Here is a 14,016-nt window from a genome sequence, read left to right as displayed (position 1 = left end):
TTTTTATTCAAATCAAATACTCGTCAAATTGAGAAAGTTTTTTAATAATGTACGGAGTGTTGTTTGAAATTATGGGTATTGATAATAGACTTTGAAAATACTTTATTAAATGAATTTGAATTAATTAATTTTATCAGCAACAACGAGTCTTGCTACTGTTCATCAGCGCTTGACATGTCGTGCTACTTTTCGTCAGCTCTTTGCGAGTGGTGTAACGCTTGACTAGTGCTTTGCGAGTGGTGTTAGTTTCCGTCAAAGCTCTACGGGGGGTGCTTTTCTTCGTGAGCTCTGAATAAACTACGAACGGTGCTACTTTTCGTTGACGTTTGGAAAGTCGTGTTAATCTTCGCGAGCACCCGCGAGTAGTGCTTAGCTTCGCGAGTGCTCGAGGAGGTGCTAGTCTTCGCACTGACAATGTCTAAATAATATTTCACTTCTGTTTATTCATGACTCTCATAGGTGGCAAGGTGTTAAATATTATAACAGATACAAAATATATGCAAACTTGTCCCATCCGTATTGCAACTCATAAACATTTCAAAAAACTATCTAATATACAGTCTGAAATCTTCTTTCCAAATCCGAAGTCACAGCTATGTGGAGTAAATGCTCTACAAAAAAAGAAAATCCAAAGAATTGTTTGGGAAAAATTAGGGCTCAAAGTGGATAGACCTAAAGCGAGTGGAAGCGGAACCACCAATGATGACAATACTGCTCGCCAAGCTTTCGAGTACCCTGAATTGCTAATTAAATGTTTGGGAGTAGATATAGTCTTCTAGCTATATCTTTTTTGACAAACTATGCCAATCTACTGCTGAACTGTGCATATAAACTACTCTTGGTATCCCATGCCTTAATCGGTTCACAAGATTCTTATCCATGCCGCAGACATTGTAAAAAATAGTTTATTGCCTGTAGCAATACAGGCGAACGGATGGGAATTAAGCCGGTTTAAAAGTATTTCGAAGTATGGGTAGCTCTCTGGTAGAGCGCTTGGCTAATATCTGCAAGGTTCTTCGTTAGATTCTTGATATCTGTATTTTTCTTTTAATTCTATTATTTAAAATTTTTTTTATTATTTATCAAAATGCTTGTTTATTCCAGTTTTTATTAACATTTAATATAATTATGCCATTTAATGATTATTTATTCCTTATTTTCAATAAAAACTTTGTTTATCGTCTTTTTATTATCACTCGTTTGGAAGATTGTGAATTTTATTAAAATTCTTTATACTTCAACAGTTTCTAGTATTTATATTTTCAAATTAAAGAAGCACAAAGTGCTTCAAATGAAAATTTCAATTATAAATACAAAATACCAGTGGATGTAGGGACTCACTTCACAAATATTCACTGTCAAGACTCAGAAGTGTCTTGAAAGTTTATTTTCACGTATCAAAGATAATTGTCTATTATTGATGCTTTTTTGTAGTTTGCGAAAAAAATTTACTTTTGTATTTATTGTTGAAATTTTTTTTGCAGCACTTCTTTCTTTCTTTAATTTAAAAACGTAAATATTAAAAACTATTTGAAGAATTTAAAAAAATGCACAATTGTCCAAACGAATGATAATAAAAATACCATAAACAGAATTTTTATTGAAAATAAGGAATAGATAATCATCAAATGGTACAATTATATTAAATGTTTTTGAAAATGGAATAAACAGCTTTTTGAAAAATAAAAATACAATAATAAGAGTATGGATAGCGGGAATCGAACGCGCAACATTGCGGCTATCAGCCAAGCACTCAACCAAGGAACTGCCGACGCTTCGAAAAAATCTTTCATCGGCTCGATGACCATGCGTTCGCAATTTTTAAAATGCTTTTTTCTAGAAAAAGGGTCAAAATTGCGTCTTCTTGATTTTTCTGCGAGAACCTCTGGTATGAACCTTTCATTGAGAAAAGTGTCAATTTAAACCTATAAAAGCAGACCTAAAGGTCCCCTTTTCAGTGTAACTTCTTTCCTTTGGGGAAGGGGGTTTATGTATACCTTAAAAGTGTATAAATTTACTTTATTCAATTACACTAAAATGTTATCTACATCAGAATTTTTACAACATGGTTTTTTACTTAAAGATTCAACCTAAAATTAGTTTAATTATGTAATCAAATACTAAATTATCTACTTAAGTTAAGGAAGGTCCTTAATATTGATTAACAGATAAACTTTATTTTAAAAATCAAGTGAGATATATATTCACAGATTAAAATAATGGGTCAAATAAAATAAAAGATTTAAAGGACCAAGTTATATAAAAGTTATATAACTAAAGTTATATATGAAATACGCAACCGCAACGACGTCTTCGAATGAGAATGAGAAGATATGTAAAACTATTCGAGAATTGCTACATTCAGAGTCACGTTTCACGACCGTAGTGATGGCAGCTCTCTGCATCAATCAATGATTTGCGCATTTGAAAATCTGTTCAATTATCCTATATTAAAAACTAGTTTGGGAGATGGTTATGGAATATGATCTGCAGGCAATGTGATAGACTGAAACTCCACTGACTTTCTTAACAGTGATAGGCTGCTGATGTACAAGGTGCAATTATTTAAGCTGGAAAGTTTTTCTTTCATTAGAATAGATAAGGTGGTAATGGAAGTGGTACCCACAATACGTCTTTTTTAAAAATAAAAACTCTTGAAATTTCGGAAATCATTTGTGTGTTTAGATTACTTGTAATAAATTTGGTTCAATTTTAATTTAACAACAAACGCAAATAGAAAAAGGCTGAATTGACAATGAAATAGAAAATAATAGATGTGGGCAGACAGGAGAAAACTGAGATAGCGAAAGTGGGATTGAAAGGGAACTATCATCATTTGAAACAGTAGAACTTTACTCCGTATAATTGAAATTCTTTTAGCTATTTTAATCAGTAAAACTTCAATAAAGCAAATAGCCAGTAGTACGTTAAAGATTTTGATTTAAATATGAATTGGCAGAAATGAAAGGACATTCGGAAATAGGTGAAGGATATAGGAGTGGGGATTGAAAAGGATAGTATTAGAACTATATTGACAAAGAAGTCAAAAAACGCAGACGGTGATAAGCGAGTTATATGCAGATATGGAGAAAAGGGAATTAAAGAGATAGGCGTAAGTCTGGATTAAAAAGGAGATTGAAAAAGATAGAGGGCGACAGACGAATGATAGTTAAGGATAGGGAAGTGAAGATTAAATTCGAAAGAAGCAGGTGTAAACTATCAAGGAAATAAAGATACAAATGGATAAAGCTGAATAGACAAAAGATAATATAAAGTGAAGCTGGATAAACAAGTGGTATAAAGATATGCAGGTGGAATGTGGATAAACGAGCGACAGGCTGGGATAAATTTTCCTTAATCGTTTCTATCTTACTAAATAAAAAATTATTATTAGTGACACGATTTCGATCTTTTTACTTCCAGCAGGGAAAAATTTAGTCCACAAAATCGTAAAGAAGCATAACAGTAATCAATTTAAGAGTTGTTTAAAGTGCTGGAAGCAAATTTATGTAATCTTCGAAATGGACCATGGGAGCCTACTCGTTTACTGTTGCATTAACGTATTTATTCTATCATTAGAAAGTCTATTGTGCTCATGAAAAGCAATTTGTTAATTTTTTAAATAATAATGGTTTGAATATTATAAAACAAGTGGCAAAAGCTAGACTTTTTAGTGAGGAGGTTAGTTGCATTGACACTGTATTATTTATAATAAATGACATATAAACATAAATGCAGCTATAAATTTTTAATAATATGTTATCATTTATATCTAAACTAAAGTATTAAAATCGAAACCATTTCAAAATTTTAAACCGTTTCATGCTTATAAGAAAATGTACGCATTATATATGTAATAAGATTTCTTTTAAAACAATATAAATTTAGTTTAAGCTTCAGGTCAGCCCTGAAGAAGCGAACTGCAATGTTCACAAAACGACAGCAAAATTCGTCGTTTTTAACACGATTTGAATCCGAAATATCTCTTCTTATCAAAATGAATCATCGTGAAAGCATTAAATCTACTATTAATATAAATTTAATAATGAGAACTTTCCTTTTTACTAAATTCGGTCTTTTTTCATTTTTGTAAATTGTTTAAGTTAATAACCTCTTCAATTGAATGATATTGTGCTTTTTAAAGACTTTTTAGATTCATTTTGCCCCTGCAATACATTTTTCCTAAATTTTCGTTGTGGTGAAACAATTGAACATCTTAGACAGCGATATGAATCTTTGCATAATTTTTAAAAACTTTCAAAAAAAGCTTTTAAATCTTTTTAAATCCTTGTGAAATCTATTATCATAAGTTGATGTTTCTCGAAGGTTTTTACACCTTATTCTGTCTTAGGTCGTAGTTTACGATGCACGTACTGCTTAATTGTATCGCCTTTTTCATAAATTTATACCTTTCGTTTTTCATTTACTGAACTATTAATACTGAATTTGATAAATAATTTGTTATATCATTTACTATGTGTATGTACTTATACAAAAATGTGTACTAAAATTTCGGATATTTATTGCACATTTTTCAAAGTCAAAAGATCTTACACCAACAGCAGGTGGGATCATATGTGATAAAACGCGCCGTCATTTTAGACTGTTTTTCTAAAATTGCAAGTTTAGAGTTGCGCAATTATGTAATCTGTACCGTGGGAGGGTAACAATGCATAGCCGTGTACAAATAAAAGTGATCAAAATGAAAATTAATTTCATGGTATTTGATTGAAATTTACTTTCAAATAAAATAATTGCATTTAAAAGACTTAGCGTACGGAGCGCGTTTATGAGGTTTTAGTTTATGATTAAACTCGGTGATCTTCTTAAATTACTCTGAACTGTGATTTAGATTGGAGATTATTATCGTTATTCGCAACATAAATTGCATTTTTCCTAACTTCCTCTCTTGGCGATAAATCCGAACTAGACTTGCAATTGTTTAATTTCTAGGAAATGACTTCAGTAATCATTCGTTTAATTAACATACGATCAATGTAAATCTTACATTATAATTATTCATCAAACTTACCCAGAAATGTTTTCCACTTTTCTTTCGGATACCTAGGTTCCTCTCTTAAAGGAGCAGGTATATCTAATTTAACGATGCCACTATTCGATATATCGGGAATACCAGGATGTCCCTCATGATTTAGTTCATCGATTTTATCGTCATTGTAGTAACTAGAATTTGAACTTAATACTCCCCATTTTTCTTTACTTTTGGCAGATGCACTAGGAAGCAAAGGTTGCCTTTGATAAACATCACTGGATTGTGCCATTCCACTATGGGTTCCATCCACAACTGGGTCAGTGTGGCTGTCGTGTTCCTTCACCCCTCCTAATGGTTTATCGAAACTGCCGTAATCGCTATGCTGACTTGTAGTCTTGGGGTCCAATATCATCCTAAATATTAAATCACATCCGTAATAGCAAATTAATATTCTTTTTCTAAGCTCAGAATTATATATTTTTAAGATAAAAGTATTCATAAGATGTTAGAATTTATAAAATTATTTTGTATCTAGATATTTTTGTTCAAGTACATTCGCCCAACTATAACCCACCTGTACACTTACATTAGATAGAAAGACATATGTACAAAACTAGCTGTAAAGTTTTATTAACTGTGGTGCTCATTTAATGATAACTTTGATTCCTCAATATGCTAATATATTATTTATGTATGCCAATCTGAACAGGGTTGATAGCTGGCGTCCTATAACAATTGGAATTCTTTAGGCGATTTAAAAAAAAAATCATTAAAGTTTACATGGATGAGAAATTTTCAGAAGAAATTAGAAATAAAATCAAATTTTGTAATCAAAAGGAAGAACAAGACATTCACTCATTTTAAACAGAAATTAGAAAATTATTCGCAAAATTACATTCCAGAAAAAGTATAGAATGGGAATTAAGAAGGACTTATGAAAATTTTAGACTAGCATATAAATTATATATCAAAAGAAATCATTTTGAAAACTTTGAAAAACTTGAAAGAATATTTGGAAACGGTAACAATCAAAACCTAAATCAAAATAATAAACATATTAATGGTCAGAATAGAGGTTATAATGAGCGAGGTTACAAATGTCGATTTCAAAACGGCAGAAGAGGCTTCAGTCGTTTATGGTATAATCCCTTAACTTCTTTAATGCGAAATTTAACGTACCCACGAGCAACAGGTTATTTTAATAATCACAATCAGCGAATAATTGAAGGCGGACCTACAGTTACATTTCCGAATACATAAAAAAATGAATGTTGGCATTTTCAAAATAAGGGAAACGGTCAGGGAGGATTATAAGGGCGCATACACCCTCAAAGTCAAATAAAACGCCCGAAAAATTATATTCAGATTTAGTTACCGCGGACGAAACAAGATTTCATGTTTTCATGGATTTTGAGGAACATTTCTACAGGATGTTGATTGATACTGGTGCGACACACTCATACATAGGCCAAAATTTATGGAACATAAATAAGCTTAACATCTATGAAATTAAAACCTCTGATTCGGATAAATTAACTGCGGAAAATGGTGAGGAAGTATCATTGGCCAAGTACTCATTCCCGTCAAAATAGGCATGTCACTAAAGAATTATTATTTAGAATACTGCCGAAATTAAGATTTGATTTGGATGTGAATTTGCAGTTGCATTTGGATTTGGATTTGATTGGATCGGATTTGGATTGGATGTGGATTTGATTTGGTTTTGATTTGGATTTAATTATAATATAATATAATAATTTAATTTATTTTACATTACATTTTTAAAATTTTTTTTATCCGGATTTGAAAATAGTGGGAATAAAGAGGACGAAAGAAATAAAAAAGAGAAGGAAGGGGATTTGGTTAGTTGCCTTCTCATTTTTCTTTCCTCCTTTTTATTTTCGTCCAAAGATGAATATTTTTCTTTTCTTTTTTTCTTTTTAGGCGAAAGGGAGGGGAGAGAAGTGTTCTTTTTTTTCAGATTCCAATGGAAACATTTTGTGGTGGTAGTCCAAATTTGGTCGTTAGATTCTTGATTTTATTTTCAGGTATTCTTTTCATCAATTTGATTATTGGATGTTAAAAAAGGATTTTACATTGGATTGTTTTCCTATTTAATTATCCTAAATTTTGGTTTGGTTGACTTGGATTGGAGGTCATTTTTGTTTCAGGTGTGTTTGGGGCTGGTTTACATTTTAAACTTTCACTTGATTCTCAGTTGTCAGTGAGATAGCATCGTGGCAGGTGTGCTGTTCCTGCTGGCAACAAATTTTATTTTCATTTTATTTTATTGATTCATATATATATATAAAATTAGAAATTTATCATAAGGACAACCGCAGGATTTCGCCGGGAGCGGGTGCTAATCTGGAAAATTCCACCCGCTCCCAACGAAATCGCGGTAAAATTTCAGCCACAACCACGTCTCACGACCGTGAGATAGGTGGTTACAGCCTGTAAAGGAATCAATACGACGATCCAGCAAAAGCCTCGTGCACCCTAAGAACACGAAGCGACCCAAGAACAACCGCCTTCTGCATCTTTCCCACAAGTGATTTAGCATATTGCTGACACGCAGGGGTGCTTTTTAGGCCATTAGCAAGTGAAAGCTTAACACCTCCAAGAGCGCCGAAGATAAGGACAATTAGTTTAACGGAATATTCCGGGTACAATCGTTGCAATTCCCTTATAAGGTCTCGATACCTCTCTTTCTTTTCATTCTCCTTGGTTATGATGTTTTTGTCAGCTGGTGCCGAAAATTCGATAACGAACATGGTTCGCTTCTCGAAGTCAAGAAGAACCATGTCAGGCCTCGAGTGAGCAACAGAAACAATTGTCGAGAATATAAAGTTCCAGTATATGCGGCACTTCCCATTCTCGACAATTGACTCAATTTCCCTAGGAGCATTTAGAGGAGCGATATTAATCATTGGGAATGTCTTGGCTCAAAATGTGGCGACGGTATGTTAAGGTGGAAATGACACCGTCTTGGCATGCAAAAGGGACAACAGGGACCCTCTATCCGCAACCCGAGGACGCGTTCGGTGGCTTTGTCATAGGCCCTTCGGTTTGATTCTAGAGGAAGCAAAACCGAACCGAATGGGGGTTCGTCCGGGATATATATATATATATATTTTTTTTTTTTTTGAAAATGCATTATTATATTTGAGAATATTTGAAATACTGTGAAAATGTTGCATGAAAAAATGTAACTTTTGGATTTTCCATTATTTTGTTTGCTGTCAAAATTTGAATTTTTTATTTATAAAGAAAATTCAAAGTTATTCTGATAATCTTCTAGGGCATTTAGAAATCAAACTTTTTCTCCTCATTCCCTTTTTCATATCATCCGTTAATTGGCTTAAAAGGTTCATTTTTGTGTTTTTTGGAATTTTTTAAATGCTATAAGGGTAATTCCACAATTATATGGCAACTTTAGGATATAATTAGCTTCATCATTTTTAAGGTCCTACTAGGTTCCTATGCGGTTTATATGGTAGGTGACTAATTTATTACATAATATCTAAAAGGGCCAGTCAAAGTATTTTAGGAGAAATTTAAGATTTTGTAAATTATGGAATCTAGGGACTGACAATTACAGCTAGGGACTAATGATAAACTATAACTATAGTAATAAAGCAAGTATAAATATGTTGTATTACGTTTATTTGCCACGTATGTTAAGACAATCACATATTAATATTGAGATAGACAAAAACAAAGTAATAATATTGTAAACAAAGTAATAATTTTGTTTTTAAATTATAATCAGTCATTTATTTTAATCTAATCCTCACCAAGCTTTAAGCTTTGCATATAAGTTTAGTCTCACTATTATGTATTATCTTATCAGTAATAATCATATTAAGAAGTAGTAATGAAAATTCTCGCTTTTCAAAAACATCAATAGCTTTTAAAAACTGGAAGTTTTTCAATTACATCTTTATGAGGCACATCTGCGACATCAGTTTCGTATAATTTAAAGAGGTTTTCTTCTTCATTATATATTTTAAGAAAGGTTACCGTTAATTCTCCTGAATCCTTATCATAACTCGAACAAATTGCCGCATAACGATATTCTTGGTTTATTGACAGAAGTTTCACTACAACACAATCACCACTACCATAAGTTACTTTTGATTTATCACTACGGTTCTGACTGAGGTCTGCTTGCACCTCGGTTTCAATTTTGCTAGAGTTTTGAATAGGAATTATCTCCTCTTCAGAATCAGTAAAAACATCGGATACTTTTAGGCGATCTGGCTTGACGCTGTATTCCAGACTGCCTAATTTGTAATGTTCGCAAGTCTTATTACAGAAACAATTTAGTGATTTCATAATGACTTTGTTTGGGCTATACACGCCGCCCGTAACTTGATGAACCATAAGTATCCCCTTAAAACTTTGTAGGTTACGTTCATTCCCTATGATCAGGTTATTCACGGTCTCGATTTCTTCATCCTCAATAACAGAAATCTTTATTCCTGGGCAGTTTTTATGCAACATATCAACAAACTCATTTGAATTAGTAATATCAGTCTTCTGTGCATAACTTTATTCGCAGTTCGTTTGCACGTTGCAGCCATACCATCTGGCGCTCCCTTTCCATGACCTGCCTCGTGGTTATTCCACGAAAATGTCATAACACTCGGATAAAACTCTTGAAGCTTATATGCTAGTATGAAAAACATTATTTTGTTTCTATATTGTGTGACAGGGCCGTCACTCAAAAAGCGCAGATTTTCAACACCTGGAGGTAAAGATTGTAAAACTGACTGTAAATGTGGCCAAATACCTGCAACATTGTGAGCTAAATTCAAAGAAACAGTGCAATAGGAAGTTGTCCAGCCTCTTGTGTAAGCAACCACGGTGTGCAAAGAGATTTGTGTTCTAGAACCACAAAAATGAAAAGATTGTATCTCCTTGTTACATTTGGTCGTATAGTTTCCAGAAAAATCCATGCAAATTATTGTGTTTTTCTGTGAGTGACTGCTTTAGAGATTTCAAGGTTTCTCTTTAGAATCTTTGCTTCGTCGTTGGTTTAGCTTTTTGTAAGCCATGGAGTAATTATCAAGTAGCCATAGTCGACATATTACCTTGATCAAAAAGTTCCCGGAATTTATTTTTAAAATTAAAAATATAAGTTTGTTCTTGAATATTGATGTGGTCCCCTTCAAAGTAATTCCCATCGACTGCCACGCACTTATGCCAGCGCTTGATCAGACAGAAGCTTATCAAAATTATACTTTTCTTTGTGAGTTGTAGCTTTTGCATATTTTTCTGTTATTTGGGTACGTAAGACTTCATCAAACAATGCCTTTTTGACTAATTATTTACTTTGATTCGGGTCTTCTGCCATGTTTTCAATTTTAGTTATTGGTGTAAGTCCATTGTCTGTTTTTTCTAACCTTTTTTCAGTCGATTATATATTTTTTGTTTGGTGTTAAGTTTCTTCTTTAATTCTTCAATTTTTGCAGTCTTGTCCTTCAATAATTAATTTCGTAACTTCCGCTGACGAAAACTTCTTTTTTTTGGCTTCATCTCGTTTAACGTTTTGCAAATTTCGGTTCTCAATGTTAACAGGTTCTGGAAGTTCATTTTTCTCGGGAACTTTATCGCCTGATGAGGCTAGCGTATTTTCTGTAAGGTAATTAATACGGGCTTATTTAAACTGTTGGTTGTGTCTATAATCAGATGAGTACTTTCTCCACTTTTTTCGAATTTTTCTCTGCTCTCTTGGAGTCACATCTTTAATACATTTTCGCTGGCCTTTCTCTTTTTTTCAGATATTTTAACCTTTCTTTTTCCTTGTGTTCAGCCAATAAAACCGGTTCACTTTTGATTTTCGCTAATCGTGCCTTAGCAGCAACTGACTTTTTTACAGTTTTCTCTTTTTTGGACGAATTTGACATATTTTTTTAGCGGTATGTTGTCTGTAATACAAAAAAAACTACTTAACATGTTTCTATAACAAACAAACTTGTTTCACTTTTTTAGCATAAGTTAGAAGTGAAAGTGAAATGAACGTCAGTCCCTGACCCCTTCGTCAGTCCCTAGTTGCATTCAGAGTAAGGGACTGACGATCTAGGGACTGACGATTTAGATAAGAAATTAAACAATACGCTGCTTGAAATTAAACAATCACTATTCTGACGTTATCTTTTGAACTAGACTATCAAACTATTAATAATTAATTCCAATAAAAAACAAAAAAAGTTAATTATTGATAAAATGACTTACCTAGGGACTGATAAAGTGACTGGCAAAACACGTGCACTATCACGAATCTATCACGCATCTATCATTGCATCTGTCACGAAAGCACTGTTTCACACAATGGCTAACACAACATGATTGGTTCCTGCAGATAACTACATGACCAACTTCAAAAACAAAGTTCCCGTTCACTCACTAAGTCATTTTAGTGCGTAAATTTAAAATTCTTGAGTGGCTAGGGCCTGACGGTTGAAGTTTCGGACACTTGGAATAAAATACTGTTTTTTTTCTAATTGAAGATAAAAAGTTGTTACTATATAATATATCTAATCATTAGTAGTCTTATTCAAGTTAATTTGTTATTGACTAAATGGATTTTAAAATTTAGGTATTCAGATACTATAATCTGACGCAAGGACACTAATTTTTAATTTTATGAAAAAAGTCATTAGATAAATTGTTCGACTTTTTAAATACTATGAATAACCGTACAGAGAATTCTTGAATTTAGAAAAAATGGTCTAAAAAATACTCGAAAGGCGCTGACTTTTTGCATTTTTATCCAAAAAGCCTGGCTAACGAACTTGGCCTTTAGTTCAGGACACTAAAAGAGTGTACCAGAGGCCAATCTAATCGAATGATTTTTTCAAAAGTTATCGTGCTGACAGACAGGCAACATACATAGAGACAGACCGACAGGTACATTAGTACAAACCTATTTTTCGGATTCAGGGTGGACTCAAACTCAAAACGTGGACATTTGACCAAAACTGTGAGGGGGGGGGGGGTTAAATGTTACACATATCTAATACCTTCTCTGATGAGAATGTAAAAAAAACATTACAAACAAAGATAAAACTTATGTGAAACACCCGTTATTTATTGTTCATTCTGATGTTTGCGGTCCAATCACTCCTTCAACGGTTGATAATAAAAACTACTTTGTGATCTTTGTTGATGAATTTACTCACTATTGTGTTACATATTTAATTGCATATAAATCAGATGTTTTCTCAGTTTTTAAATATTTTATTGCAAAAAGTGAGACCAATTTTAATTTGAAAATAGTTCATTTGTATAGTGATAATGGAAGGGAATATTTATCAAATGAGATAAAAGACTTTTGTGTGCAAAAAGGTATTAGTTATCACTTGAGAATTCCACGAACCCCACAGTTAAATGTTGTGTCCGAACGAATGATTAGGGCAATAACGGAGAAAGTCCGTTCCATGATTTTTGGTGCTAATTTAGAAAAATGTTTTTGGGGAGAAGCGGTTCTAACTGCTACTTTGTTAATTAATTTAACACCAACTAAAGCTTGGAAACATAGTAAAACGCCATATGAATTGTGGCATGAAAAGAAACCTCAATTAAAATATTTGAAAGTTTTGGTTCTACAGTTTATGTACATAATAAAACCAGAAAGACCAAATTCGATGAAAAATCCTGGAAGGGTATATTAGTAGGGTATGAACCAAATGGTTATAAAGTGTGGGACGTAGAACGTGGAAAGTTCTGTGTAGTTCGAGATGTTATTGTTGATGAGACAAATTTCTTGGTGTCCAGGCCTGTGGTAAGACCTGAAGGGGTTAATTCAGAAAACTCCCAAAATGTAACTGATGCATCTGACATTCTGTCAAAATCAGTTGAAAAGTCTCATAAATCTGATAATGATAAATCAGGTACATTAGAATCAAGAATTAAAATTAATCCTAATAAAGTTGCTAAATTAGGTACTGAGGTTGAGAAATCTGTAATTGAAACAGATATAAATTTTCACACTGAGTCAACATCTCAAGATAAACCATTAGAAGTCGAAAAATTCCCTGACCCTAGAAGGAGTGAAAGGATTAAAAATCGTTTTCATGTATCATATAATGAAGATTATATATCAGACGATTATATCATGTGCGCTCAATCACTTTTATGTAAAATACCTACTTCAATTCATGAAATTGAAAACAGAGTTGATAGAGTAGAGTGGAAAAAAGCTATTAAAGATGAAATTGATTCACTTTTAATTAATAACACCTGGACTTTAGTAACGAAGCCTGAAAATAAAAATATAGTTGATTGTAAATAGATCTTTACTATTAAAAACGATGAATTTGGAAATCCATTAAGATAAAAAGCTCGCCTCGTTGCTCGCGGTTTCAGTCAAGAGTATCTGATTGACTATAATGAAACTTTTGCGCCAGTCGCAAGAATTTTGAAGCTTCAGATTCATAATGGCCTTTTCAAATCAGTTTAATTTATTGATTCATCATATGGATGTCAAAAGAGCTTTTCTAAATGGCAAATTAAAAGAAGAAATTTATATGAAAGTTCCTGAAGGTATTAAATGTAAAGACAATCAAGTTTGCAAATTAAATAGAGCCATATATGGACTGAAACAAGCAGCCAAATGCTGGTTTGAAGTATTTGAGCAAACTCTAATTGATAAAGGTTTTCGAAATTCATCTGTTGATCGATGTATTTATATTTTAGACAAAGGGAATATATCTAAAAATATCTATGTAGTTCTCTATGTGAATGATTTAGTAATTGCCACTGCTAATGACGAAGCAATGAGAAGTTTCAAGAATTATTTAATGAATACATTTCGTATGACAGATTTGAATGAAATTAAACTCTTTGTTGGGATAAAAATAGATAGAAATGAGGATAGAATTACCTTAAATCAGAGTGCGTACATTAAAACAATACTTGATAAATTCAATATGGCTGATTGTAAAGCTGTAAGCACACCCCTTGAGAGTAAATTAGATTATACTGCTTTAAATTCAGACGAAAAGTATGATGCTCCT

The 14,016-nt window shown here is 32.6% G+C and overlaps 1 protein-coding gene across 14 annotated transcripts in view; it reads right to left on the bottom strand.

Annotated features, from left to right (window-relative positions):
- LOC117181353 (phosphatidylcholine:ceramide cholinephosphotransferase 2-like) overlaps window positions 1-14,016 on the bottom strand; it is a 115,487-nt gene that overhangs the window by 99,414 nt on the left and 2,057 nt on the right. For 8 of the 14 annotated variants that reach the window (XM_033373937.1, XM_033373931.1, XM_033373939.1 and 5 more), the window contains one exon: window positions 5,033-5,406. In XM_033373937.1, coding sequence (XP_033229828.1) covers window positions 5,033-5,405 — 373 coding nt within the window. In that variant the 5' untranslated portion in view covers window position 5,406. Of the gene's footprint in view, window positions 1-5,032; window positions 5,407-5,567; window positions 5,720-13,150; window positions 13,261-13,883; window positions 13,978-14,016 lie in introns of those variants that run through there. The other 6 variants (XM_033373933.1, XM_033373934.1, XM_033373935.1 and 3 more) reach the window with 5 other exon arrangements.

This window comes from Belonocnema kinseyi, chromosome 10, assembly GCF_010883055.1.
Source record: "Belonocnema kinseyi isolate 2016_QV_RU_SX_M_011 chromosome 10, B_treatae_v1, whole genome shotgun sequence".
NCBI lineage: Eukaryota > Metazoa > Arthropoda > Insecta > Hymenoptera > Cynipidae > Belonocnema > Belonocnema kinseyi.
This window is presented reverse-complemented; position numbering and strand designations above follow the sequence as displayed.